The 13705-nt window shown below is 42.0% G+C and overlaps 1 protein-coding gene across 6 annotated transcripts in view; it reads right to left on the bottom strand.

The window, feature by feature from the left end:
• Positions 1 to 13705, bottom strand: part of Syne1 (spectrin repeat containing nuclear envelope protein 1) — a 290715-nt gene that overhangs the window by 52372 nt on the left and 224638 nt on the right. For all 6 annotated transcript variants that reach the window (XM_045158726.1, XM_045158729.1, XM_045158728.1 and 3 more), the window contains exons 88-89: positions 4875 to 5033; positions 2354 to 2520 (exon numbers count right to left, since the gene is read on the bottom strand). In XM_045158726.1, the coding sequence (XP_045014661.1) occupies positions 2354 to 2520; positions 4875 to 5033 (326 nt within the window). The remainder of the gene's footprint in view (positions 1 to 2353; positions 2521 to 4874; positions 5034 to 13705) is intronic.

Raw genomic sequence — 13705 nt, 5'->3', positions numbered from 1 at the left:
GAATGTAACCATATCATATGGACGTGAAGTCAGCCCGTGAGTCAGAAGCTGACCAAAAATCCCCAGTGTTTACCCAGTGAGAGCTCACCAGAGGAAGGGTATTTATAGCACCAGACAGTGTCTGGCCCATTGTAATTACTTTACAAACAAAGGACTGGGAGGTCGGATAGTCAGAATCATTAATGGAACCGAACTTCCATTCTACTGCATTCTCTCTGTTGCAGGAAAAGGGGGGGGGTGTCACACATTATACAGGAGATCATTGGTGCTCCAAAATATGGGAAAGCAGGCTGTGCCACTGAATGACTTCATGGCCATGGGCAAGCATAACCTGCAGCTGCAGCCTCTCTAAAATGGGTATAAGGATAATGCCCACCTCACTGGGTGTCGTGGACAGCAGGACGTGCAAGGAGGCTTATGTTCCCTGGCACAAAGTGTTCGGTAAATTCTGGTCAGAGCAGCATTGTTGTTAAACATTTTAACAACTGATAGACCTTAACTCTACTTTTGCCTTACTGTCGAGAAAACAAACTCAATGTCTCGGGCTAAACCCTCTTTTGTGATTTCTTTATGGATTGAAAAGTACCATGTGTGGGGACTGGAGAGATGGCTTAGCAGTTAAGCGCTTGCCTGTGAAGCCTAAGGACCCCAGATCGAGACTCGATTCCACAGGACCTACGTAAGACAGATGCACAAGGGGGTGTACATGCCTGGAGTTCGTCTGCAGTGGCTGGAGACCCCAGTGCACCCATTCCCTCATTCTCTCTCTCTCTCTCTCTCTCCCTATCTGCCTCTTTCTCACTTGGTCTGTTGCTCTCAAATAAATAAAAATAAACAAAAAAGATTTTTTTAAAGTACCACATGCTTTTAAAGAGTTACCATATAAGAGCTGGCTCAGTGGATCAAGTGCTTGTTGCTCTCAAGTATGAAAACTGATGTTAAGATTCCCAGCACCCAAGTAAATGCCATTTGGATGTGGTTACCCCCCTGTAATCCTAACTTCTCAGGAGGTAGAGGCAGGAGCCCCGATGAGGCCAGCTAGCCAGCCAGACTAGCCGAATCCGAGCTCTGGCTTCAAATGAAAGACCTGCCTGCCTCAGTAAATAACGTGGAGGGAGGTCATGGAAGAGACTCCATGTCACGCTCCGACCTCCACACCAGACATATACATATAATGCACACATATGTGCCCACACACATTTGAACATACATTCAAGCACATACCCACATGCATACACACACACACTTGCAAAAACTCAGCCTACAGAGCTGTGGTTCTCATATGCACCAGGGCATTATTTTATACTAATATTTATGTAGCATGGCTAAGCAAAAGACCCAGACTTCAAAAGCATCATGTTGGGTAGCCCCCAAAATGGTTGTGAGCCACACGCATTTGTGACATCCCAATGATGGCCATGAAAAAGGACATCTGCTCAAATATTTGAGAATTCATCCATTCACTTACTGAAATATTTATTGAGCTCATGTTACAAGGCATGGATATTATTACCACATTTTGTTTGCACTGCAGTTTTGGGGAGAGAATCTAGGGCCTTTTACACGCTAGTCAAGTGTTCTAACACTGAGCCACGTCCCCGCCCACACCATTCTCTCCGTGCTTTTGCTGTGCAGTGAGTGACATGGATCAAGCTGCCTCGTGGTACCTGCATTCTAATGGGAACGAAAGCATCCACTCAGCCGGCCACTCTTTCCATATGAACCAACCTAGCGCATCTTTCAACCACACAGAATTTACATCGCTGACAGAGGCCTGCTATGTTTTTTCTTTCTTTCTTTCTTTCTTTCTCTCATTCACGTTGCTGCCTTTCTACGAGAGAAATGGAACACAGCCAGCCTTTCAACAGGAGGCATGGGCTCAGTTATCAGGACAGCCAAGCACAGTGTGACACCCATGGAGCAGTTTAATTTTATAGCTAAGGAGAGAGAGGCAGGGCCAGCTTCTCTCTTACATCCAGCTACCAAGACACAAGAAGGTTATAATAGTGCCCTTTATTTTTTTCCTACTATATACAATGACACCTTCAATAAATAACACTGATGATACAATGCGTCTTTCTTCTCCACAGCTGGCAGGGTACCCATGAAGCCCCCCAAAATACATTACTTTCTCTTGTTTGGATATCACTCTTTCCCTCTCCTTAGATTTATGAAATAAGAGGATTTTAAAGTTCACTGGACGTGCTATTTATGAGAACAGCATGAACATATCTCCAAATGGGATCAGGCAGGAAGAGAAAGAGTGCCATTTGGATGCCCTTGTGGCTGAGTTGAAGGGGGGATAGAAAAGCCTTTAAAATTCTACGTGCGCCACTGGAAGGGCCCCTTTTACCTGGCTGCAATGAGGTCCAAGAGATGCTGCCAGCGGTCATTGACCTTTCCCAGTTTATATTCAATCTCCGATGCTTTGCTTTCGTGGCTGGCTTTAGCAAGTCGTTCTCCCATTTGCTGTAGCTGTATTTTGTTCTCTTGAGCAACAGCGATTTCCTCTTGGTAATCCTGCATAATAAACAGCGACCACAGAAGTCAGAAAGCTCCTTCACTCATTCATCCTGCTTTTCCAAGAGCATGCTACTTACAGATTTCGACTGCTTGAAAATGAGGAACACCATGTGAAGCTAAGTCCATCTGCACAAAAACTAGAAGTGCCTATCATGGTGCATTTATGTGTAGATGTGTCCTATTTATAAGAGATAGGAGCTAGACAAAAAAGACTATTGGGGCTGGAGAGATGGCTTAGTGGTTAGGGCGCTTGCCTGCGAAGCCTAAGGACACATGTTTGAGTCTCAAGATCCCACGTAAGCCAGATGCACAAAGGTGAGGCAAGCACAAGGTTGCACATGCCCACTAGATGGTGCAAGTGTCTGGAGTATGGTTGCAGTGGCTGAGGCCCTAGCACACCAATTCTCTCTCTCTCTCACTCTTGTTCTTGATATCTCTAAAATTAAATTAAATTAAAAAAAAAACAAACCTATCATTCCCACAACTAGGGACATTACTCTCTTGCCATAGTGAGCAACAGGATCAAGTATTTAGGATCAAGTGTTTCATTCTTGGTTGAAAGGCCTATTATATAGCAAATAGTATCTTCACAAAATAAAAAATGAAGACCAGTTTTATATGCACATGGGTATTTTAATGCTCCCTCAGTCTGAAGCCATTGTCATAACAGGGCCATCTTTCAAGCCACTTACCTAAGTAAAGAGAGCTTCAAATGAATGGGAGGTCAGTGAAAATCTATCCCATCTCAGGGTTGAGTACCCTCCCCGCATGAGCGTATCCATCTTTCTATGTTATTTCAATACAGTGGGATTAAAAGAATAAAACACTGGCTGTGTTGACTAATAGTTTTAATATTTCATCACAAATTTGAGAGTTTATTGAGAAATTTTTATTTCAAAAGAACAAACCCAAGCTTAAAAAAAAGTATTTATAATAAAATTGTCCTCTTGAATTCTCTTTTTAAATTAAACTTCTTGTGCCAATGCCAGCAGACCCTGATTTTTGGCCTCAATTTACTTGTTTTTCATAAGCTGTCAAAACTATTAAGGTCTTCTTAATAATTCTTTTCCTTTACAAAAGAGAAACTACAAAGACATAAACAGGCAGGCTCATAAGGACTTTTATTTTAAACATTTCATGACTTCTTTTATATACAAACTAGTATAGTAGCATAGCTAATAATATAATTATAATAGTTAATATTTAAATTGTGTCTGTGTGCATGCATACATGTAATAATGGTACTGGAAATCAAAACTAGATTGAACACTGGCTAGGTGTGGTGACTTGGGTGAAATGTCTCCTAAAGGATCATGTGTCTTGAATACTTGGTCTCAATTTGGGCAAGTTATAGACCTCTGAGAATTGGAGCCCTGCTGGTGGAAGTGTGCCACTGGATGGGCTTTGGGGTAATAGAGCTCAGTACGCATCCTGCTTCCTTCCTGCTGAAATGAAGATGGGATGCAGGTTCCCTGCTTAGGCTGGCCATGGAGTCACTGTCACTACTAAACTTCGCCTTGAAACTGTAAGCTGCTTCCAGGTGAGTATATTGTGACAGCAATAAGGTAAGTACTACACTAAGTGAGAACTCTACCACTGAGCTATATTCCCAGCTCATTTCATTTTTGTTTTTCATTTATCGATTCATTTATTTTGAGACAAGGTCTCACGAAGTTGCACAAGATGGTCTTGAATTCACTGTGCAGTCTGGGTAGACCTTGCTCTTGCAATTATGGTTCTGGACCGCCAAGGCTCAAGAAACATTGTAGAAGAGCAGGCAGTGAAATTGTGAGAGCCAGAGCATGGGGAGGAGCATGTTGGGACACTGTCTTCTGGACCCAAAGTGATCATTACATTGTGACCCCATAATGGCTCTACAAGACCTCTGCAAAAATGAGCTTATCAACATTTTAACATGGATGATGGAAAAGGCTGAAAAAAAAAAGTCATCAAGAGAGAAGAGGGTCATGGCTAGAGTGATGGCTTAGTGGTTAAGACACTTTCCTGCAAAGCCTAAGGACCCAGGTTCAATTCTCCAGTACCCATATAAAGCCAGATGCACCAGGTTGAACATGCATCTGGAATTCGTTTGCTGTGGCTAGTGGGCCTGGAGCACCTATTATCTCTATCTGCCTCTTTCTCTCTTCCAAATAGATAAATAAATAAAATATTTGAAAATAAGAAAAGAGGGTTGGAACAAAAGGTGTTCAGTGAAGGGGGATGAGCAAAAGAAGGTACTGGGTGAGGATTACGGTCAAATCCCATCGTCTTCACGTATTGAAACCGTTCATTCAGAGAGAGCAGACTTGAGCAGTAGGAAGAGGGGAGCACAAGCACCTCTGTGTACCCACCTTCTTGAGCTTCTCTATCATCTCTTCGATGAGGATGTCCCCATTCTGAGACACTTTGCTCTCCATCTGAGTCAACCATTCGCACAGTTCTTTGTTCCTCTCGCTGAACACCACCCATTCGTTCAGCCGCTCGCCCACTTGCTGCCGCCTTAAGGAGACCTGGAAAGTTTAAAGGAGCCTGTGTGAAAGGCCAACAGGACAGCAACCCACGCCTACAGGAAAGCGGCAAGCACAGATGTGGAGGGGGCTGAAATGGGCAACAGCTGTGCCTCCTGAAGGCCACTCTTGGTTGAGATGTAGGATTTGCCCTCAGTGCCAAGTGGGAGACAATGCGCCTCGCGTGTCTTTCCTGAAAATCCACATGGACCTCAGGTCAATTAATCCAACTTCACGGAACAATTGGTTCAGCATAGATCTAAGCAAATTTTCCCTAGAAAACACTGTTTACAGAAAGTGGTCAGGGAATACACTAGTACTGTTATGAAAGATGTTGGAAACAAAAGAGAAAGGAAGGAAGGAAAGAAGTGAATCAAAAACAAGGAGTGGTGAAAGAAATAAAACTTGAGGGCTGGAGAGATGGATCAGCAGTTAAGGCGCTTGCTTGCAAAGCCTATGGACCAGAGTTCGATTTCCTAGATGCATGTATTAAGCTAGATGCACAAGGTGGCACACACGTCTTGAGTTTGTTTGCAGTGTCTATGGGCCCTGGTGTGCCCACTCTCTATCTGTTTCCTTCTCTCTCAAATAAAACTACATAAATAAAGTCATAAAAAAGAAATAAAATTCGAGGAAGGAGTGAAATAAGGGCAGGAAAGGAAGAATGATGAGCTGGCTGTGCTTCCAGAACTGAGTGGAGGGTGTCACGGCCAGCAGCCAGTGGGAAGGGCAGCTCCATGCCATGCCTCAGCTCCAGTCTGACCATCTCGCCTTTGCCATGTTCCCATACTTTCCCACTTGCATCATTGATTGATGTTGTTCCATATGTTCCCTCATGACATCACTTCATTGAGATATAATTCTCATAACATGCAATTGGCCTGTCTAAAGTGCACAACTGAGTGGTATTTTTGCCTATTCACAGAGTTGGGCAACCCTCACTGTAATCAACTTTAGAATTCTAAAACTCACCTAATACCCTCATTTTTTAATGCTGCTTGAGTTGTGAAGGAGTGTTTCTAATTGAATAAAAGCTACATACAAACGAAGCAAAATATCTTTTGAATAGTAACCGAAAGGTTTGAAATGGTCTCTCGCTCACATTTGTTGAGAATTTTAGACACCATTACTGATTTTGCTGCAAAAAATGTATCTGCTCATTTTATTCCTCCTCTTGACATTTTCATTTTATTTTTCCTCTTGACATTTTATTATGCAAATTTTCAAACAAACAAAAGTTGAAAGAATTACATGCTAAGGACCTGGGGCCTATGGCTTGTCCTCAAAATTACTAACATTTTGCTCTAAGACGTTTATTCCTGTATTAGTTCATATACTTTAAAATATCATTGAGACAGGATCTCACCATGTAGTCCAGGCTCAGACTCATCTCAACCTAATTATGCTTATAGCCCTAGCTGGTCTCAAAGTCAAGATCCTCCTGTCTTATCCTCCTGATTGCTGGGACTAAACTAATTTGAACCATTTTTTAAAAATTTTGATTTTCTGTTCATTGGCTCTAAAAATTGTTTTATTTATCTATCTGCATACACATGAAAAAAAGACACAGAGAAGATGGCATACTGAAACTTCTTGCTGCTACATTCTAACTCTAGAAGTATGAGTCACTTTGTGAATCTAGCTTTACTGGGGAATCAAACCCAAGTGGGCAAAGCACCATTAACCATTGCTGATCCATCTCCTCAGCCCCTCCCCCCTTTTTTGGAGACATGGTCTCCTTCTGTAATGCTGGCTGTCCTGGAACTTGTTATATAGACTAGATTGGCCTCAAATTTACCTTCCTACCTCTGCTTCCTATGTATAACACCTCACTCAACAACCCATTTACCTTTGATGCTCTTTAAATTAATCTTTTCTTAAAGTTATTTTTTTAATGGTGGAGGGGGGAGGGATAAAACTGGCGCACCAGGGTCTCCAGCCACTGCAACTGAATTCCAGATGTGTGTGCCACCTTGTGCGCATATACAACCTCGCACGCTTGTGCCATTGTGTGTCTGGCTTATGTGGAATATGGAAATTCACACATGGGTCCTTAGGCTTCATAGGCAAGCTCCTTATCTCTCCAGGCCTTGACCTATTTTTTTCAAAGATGGCAACTAAAATATTTTAAAGGTGCCATATGTTTCATAGCTGCCAGTTCTGCCTTGGGTTGGTTGTTGTCCCAACAACCCCAAATGTCTATCATGCTATATCTGAGAAAAAAGTTAGAAATCAAGCCATGAGCCCAGGATACTTTTGCCAGGTCCAACTTTATGTATGTAAGACACCTAGATAGGCAATCATACAACCTATTTGGGTTTGAAATTTTTTCCATTATCATTTCACTCTTTTGAGGGAACCAAAGTCTGACATCGTAACCCTATTCAAGAGCTCATGGCTGAGGAGGACATGGGCTCTCCTGAATAAGCTACCACTGCTCTTTTGTAAAATGGACACCATGGTCCCATGAAATTACCTTCTAAGTAATTATCTTTATACTCATAGACTGATGCTGCCATCAGCTTGGGTCAGACAAGATCCTTTTGTCAGTAGGAAGTATAACTGCACAGGCTTACAGCTGCAAGGTTCATAAAATGTTCATAAATGTTTCAGGAGAGGGGGAAGAAAGAATGGAAGACCCCCAAGCAGGCACAGAGTGAGGTGGGATGGAATCGTTGTCGCATGGTATCTCAGCGGCGGCACCACTCTCTATTTCACAACCATTGTAAATGTGAGAACAAGACCTGCACAAACCTGGGCCAGCCAACATCCTGACACGGTGGCCCTTACCCTCCCGGAGGAAGACCCCATCCCTCCTTGAGCGTCTACAGGCAGTTGGTGGTCACAGGAGGAAGGAAGAAAGACACATTTTCTTCACTGGTGTGCCCACCGATAAGGTGTTCATTTTACTGTAAATAACCCCTTTCCCAGGACCCTGTGGCCTAATGAGACTCATCTGGTCAACAAAGAAAAAGGAAAAGCCACACGTGAAAAAGGGGACTGGTAGGGAAGAAAGAGAAAAGCAGGGAGAGTGATGGGGGGAGGGCAGGAGAAGGTAATAGAAGAGAATGTGATAAGCATCCATTGTGCACATGTATGGAAGCATCAAAATGAAATCCACTGTTATGTATAACTAGCATACTAATGTATCACATGTCTATATTTTGAAAATGAAAAATATATTAACATGCTAATGAAGTATATTTATATTTTTTAATAAAAACATGTTAATAAAGTATATTTATTTTAAAACAAAAATAAAATATTAATAGGTTAATGAAGTATTTTATATATTTCTAAAAGCTAAAAAAAAACAACAAAAAGAAAAAGTTACTCTTTGGGGTTAATTATGAGCTTTAAAAAATAATTAAACATTTCTGTCCCTGGTGAATCCACTAAATATTTCTCCATTGACATAACGCAGTTGACTGTTTAACTTTCTCTGAAGAAGGATCACAGCCAAATGTCACGTGGGTTGGGCAATGGCAGGAATAGAAATGGTTAAGAAAACACAGGCAAGAGGTTCTGTAGACAGATCTCACTGGCTAAGCTCTGCCAGGCTGGTGCTCTACCTCCTGAACATTTCAAACCCCTTTCCTCCCCATCCCTGAGAGCAGAGGGATCTCTATCTGCCAGAGTGCTTAAGGTGTGAATTCCCCATCTGCCATAAGCCACACACACAGTATCAGAGACAGAAGTCTGGTGTAATTAAAATTTGGGCATAACTGATATTGTAAGCCAAAACTCTGTGTGTCTGTGTATGTCTGTGTGTTGTGTTAGCATATGTAAAGGTGCACATGCAGTATGCATATGTGTGTGGAGGCCAAAGGGTAACCTCAGGTGTCATTCCTCTGAAATGTTCATTTTTTATTTTGTTGTTGTCATTGAGAATAGTTGGTATGCCTGGAGCATACCAACTAGGCTAGACTGGCTGGCCACGTGCCCCAGGGATGCTCCTGTCTCTGCTTTCTTGGCACTGGGATTGCAAGCATGCATAACCAGGCCCGACATCAAAATATGGGTCCTGTGGATCACACTCAGGTGCTCATAGCTGCAAAGCAGTATTTAGCTGACAGATCTATTGCCCCAGCTCCCCAAATTGCATTTCCATAATTGGTAGCTCTTTTTTTTAAGAGGAGGCAAGAAGCCCCTGCCCTTCAGGCACAGGATGGATTTGTGTTGCTCTGAGTAGCTTCCTCTGCATGTTGGCTGCTATCTAGGAATGGGTGCTAGGGCTCCTCTCTCCACCATCTGCAAGGAGAGTGACCCCATAACGGAAGAATATGACCTATCACTTTAAGAAGCAGGTATGCTTATGCCAATACTGGAGACAGTTTGACATAACTTGAGACATCTGTCCACGCCCAGTCAGAGGAGACAGGACCCAGCAGGGTCAGAGCTTTGGACAGAGGCTTGTAAGGTAGCATTAGGATCACCTATCCGACCCAGGGTAAGCTGAGACTCCAAGCTAGCCTCTATTACTTCCTGATGAGGGCCAGCACAAATTACTCATCTTCTCCAAACCTCATTCTCTTCACCTGCAATGTCACATTTTCCAAAAACTCATTATCCTGCTCTTATCAGGATATAGTAGGTTGACTGTCACAAATGAGAAAATGATGTCAGAAAGGACAGGAACACACTGCAAGTTGAGAGCTAGCCCCCCCTCCCCCTCCGCTGATGCTGTTTTACCTTTGCTACAACTGTCCCACATAATCCTGGGACCTTCCCTGAGTCTTGAATTGTTTTCTCCTTATTACCCAAGTATTGTATATCTCCAGAGTGCAGCTCGAACATACACACACACACACACACACACATATTTCATGCTTATCTCACACTGTGAAAACCTTTCTTCCATTTGCTTACCACAGAGCTATAACTGATGCTATAATTGCAAGCACTGAGTATAAACAAGGGCCAAGGCTCTTTCAAAGATGTAAATCTATAAAGAGAGTGAAACTTTGTGGTGATGTCTATAAATCGGATATTTATATATAAGTGAACCATCCAGTCTAAATTCTGACATTAATCATCAGCTTAGTACATTATTTCCATTTTCTTAAGGGCAGAAACCCAGTGTCTTGCCTCTAGAGAGAGAGAGACACACAGCTGAACAGGAAATACAACTTTTTCTATTGCAACCTTTTCACCATAACATCACACACACACACACACACACACACACACCAATGAACAATTACAGTGATGTGACTTTTATATCTATGTCTCAATGACAGCTAAAATTAGTTCTACAAACCAAAAGGGAAATAAGCAACCATAGTATAACCGATGTCTGCACTCAGGTGCATGAGACCCCTGCGGGGGGCAGGGTCTGAAACTCGGATCGTCTTATGCATTTATTCTGCTTCGCAGCATCTACTTACAGCCTGTCTTGCTCTATCTCAACCGTGGTCTCGGCTACTCCCCACTTCTGGTCAGTGCTTTGGAAGGAATGTAACAGACTACCTGTTCCCACGCAGGCATCCACCCATGTTCAACTGAAGCTGTCGACTTGGATGAGCCACACACAGGCTCACTTCCTGTTGTGGTTTCGTATTCAATAGAAGTTCACCGGAAACTACCTCGAGAACTAGTTAACTTCACTACAAGAAATATATCCTGGTGCCTGGGCAAAGCTACAGCTGAACGCTCATCAGTTTATATAACTTAATGTAGGCTGGAAGAATGAGGGATACCAAAGCACTAGCTTCACACGTTAGCGTGCTGACATAGGAAGTTTCTAGAAGCGCTGCATGAGCTTCCTCTGCTTGGTGTTCTGGTCTGCTCACAGGTATGAGGTCTTCATCTCCTCACAGTATGTCACACAATCAACAGCAACTTGGAAGTGTACTTACAGGCAGAGATCTCTAAGTCTATTGGGCAATTTATAGCAGCGAGAGGGGTTGGGAAGATGGCCAAGCAGGCAAAGGCATTTTGGTTGCAAAGCCTGCCTGTCCACACAAGGTTCAAACCCAAGCCAACCACATAAGCTGGACACACAAAGTGGTGATAGCGTCTGGTGTTCATTTGCAGGGGCAAGAGCCCCTGGAGTGCCAATACACACAGACACACTTACAAATAAATAAATAAATAAAACTTTAATGAAAAAAAATAAAAGAATTAGCAACAATGGTACTTCCATGACATGGTTGCCCAACGTTTTTTTAAATCCTGAACCAAAGCATGGCATAACCATGATTACTTCTTACCCACAATATTAAAAACCTGTGACAGTTTTATCCTTAGAGAAACATAAGCATTAAAACACACAAGCAAGGCATTTTAAGCAAAGACAGCCATGTCCCCTGGTGCTATAGAATGGACAGGATATGGGAACTCACAGGTCTAAGAAAATCCCAGGATGGAACATTTCCAAGCATGACATCATAGGGTTGTGGAATATAAAAGACATGTGTCAGAGAAGCAGAAGGGAAGATGTTGTCAGTCTAGGAAGAAGGGGCTGTCATAATGAAGGTCTCTAGTAGGAGTGTTGTGCGGGATTGCCGAGGAGAAATAAGCCAAACTCTCAAGCGCTGGTTCCCCTGACACCTGTGTGGCTATCCAGAGAAATGGGCCTGGTGTGTTTCTTTCATACAATGTACTAAGAAAAGAATCATTAAGACCGCAAGTAATTTCAGACTTTTCTCAAAATTAACATAAAAAGAAAAACTAGATAAATAGGCTCACAGGGTAAATGAATAGTTTGATAACTTCAGATTATTTGTACCAGCCAAATATCTTTCATCTATATGCTATATCATGGTGAGGGCTTTAAGCTCCAAAATGCTAACTTAGTGTAATGGATACCTTTTGAAGAATTCAAAAAAGATGATGTATAATAATAAATATTAATTATTCCCCTCTGTGAATAACTGAGTAGGTCTCATTGAGAAAATGGAGCTCTGTGAAAAAACAGCTATATTCAAGTTGAACTCAAGTTATTAACATATTGACAGAAGCCATACACTATATATGCTGTACACATACACACACACACACGCACACACACACACATCCCTTTGGGAAGTATGCAGTTATAGAAACTATATATACATTTGCTAAGTAGTCCACAGAGTTTTCTTTTGTCTATGACATGACAGAAGTCTGGGTTTGGGGTTTTAATTAACATTTTTGAGGAGAGAAAAAACTTCTGCTGATATCAAATAGATCATAAGGCTGAATCTTTCAAACTCGCTCGAATAGTTCCGGAAACACAAGAATCAGAACCCATAAGGTCATAAAAATGGGGAATATGGAATAACAAAAGAAATATGTAAGCAATGTAGTTGATACAGACACAGAAATGTGAGTTTTAGTGATGACACGAAGTCCTCTTTTAAGCAGCCTCTTCCCCCACCTCCATCTCTACAGCCATCCTCTGCTTTAGTGCTTCCCTTAGATTTACACTTGCTTGTTCTCAGCATAAGAATCTGTCTCAGGCTGGAGAGATGGCTTAGCGGTTAAGCACTCGCCTGTGAAGCCTCAGGACACCAGTTCGAGGTTCGATTCCCCAGGACCCACGTCAGCCAGATGCACAAGGGGGCGCACGCGTCTGGAGTTTGTCTGCAATGGCTGGTGGCCCTGGCGCGCCCATTCTCTCTCTCTCCTCTCTCTCTCTGTCTCTCTGCCTCTTTCTCTCTCTGTCTGTTGCTCTCAAATAAATAAAATTAAAACAAAAAAATTAAAAAAAAAAAGAATTTGTCTCAACATTAAATCAGACTGCCAACAGGCCTGCCAAGGCTCAGTGAGCACTGGAGAAGGGGGCGGAAAGACTGCAAGAGCCGTGGAATGGGTAGGAACCTTGAGGCACGGCCCTCACTACCACATAGAGACTGACTGAGGCCTTCATAACCCCACAGTGTCACCATAAACCCCACAACCCCACTGAGGACGGACTCCAGAGTAATGGGAGTTGGGTGAGTGGATAACAGTATTATAACCTGATCATACATACATATATATATATATATATATGTATATATATATATATATATATACACATACATACATACATACATACACACACACATATGTGTGTATACACATATGTATATATATGTTACATATATATGATATATATCATATATAATAAATACATATACAATACATATAATAAAATTATAACATTATATAATATATATAATTAAAAAATAAGACTATGCCTCCTCTCTACCTCATAGCACAGGTCAAGATTAATACATCATCAAGAAGCATTTAAATATGCTCTCCCATCCCCACTGTGTTTAGCTAGCTCACATCTTTATATACTTACATATGTTTAACCTGTCAATATATACTTTTCTTCTTTACTACATAGATTCTTCCAGACTGATAACAGGTCCAGCTCAATAATAAAGACTATGGCAGAAACATTTATTACAGCCTAAATTTACTGTAACTGAAATTATCAATGCATGGAATAAACACATATCATAGCCTTAATGTGTAGGGCATTGTAATCAGGGTATAATAGTAACAAGACCGGCCTGGGTCCTGCCTTCCATAGAACAGAACCACAGGCTCTCAGGCAGCCACCAGCCGTCACTCTGAGACTTTAGCCTGATATTCCTCTTTGCCTAGGATGTCTTCTTGCTGCCCTATGCGTCATTCACTTCCTTTCACTTTCACCACAAAATCCAGTTGGGCACTGCTTACATTGTGCACACTGAAAA

The sequence above is a fragment of the Jaculus jaculus genome, chromosome 9, assembly GCF_020740685.1.
Source record: "Jaculus jaculus isolate mJacJac1 chromosome 9, mJacJac1.mat.Y.cur, whole genome shotgun sequence".
Taxonomy (NCBI): Eukaryota; Metazoa; Chordata; class Mammalia; order Rodentia; family Dipodidae; genus Jaculus; species Jaculus jaculus.
This window is presented reverse-complemented; position numbering and strand designations above follow the sequence as displayed.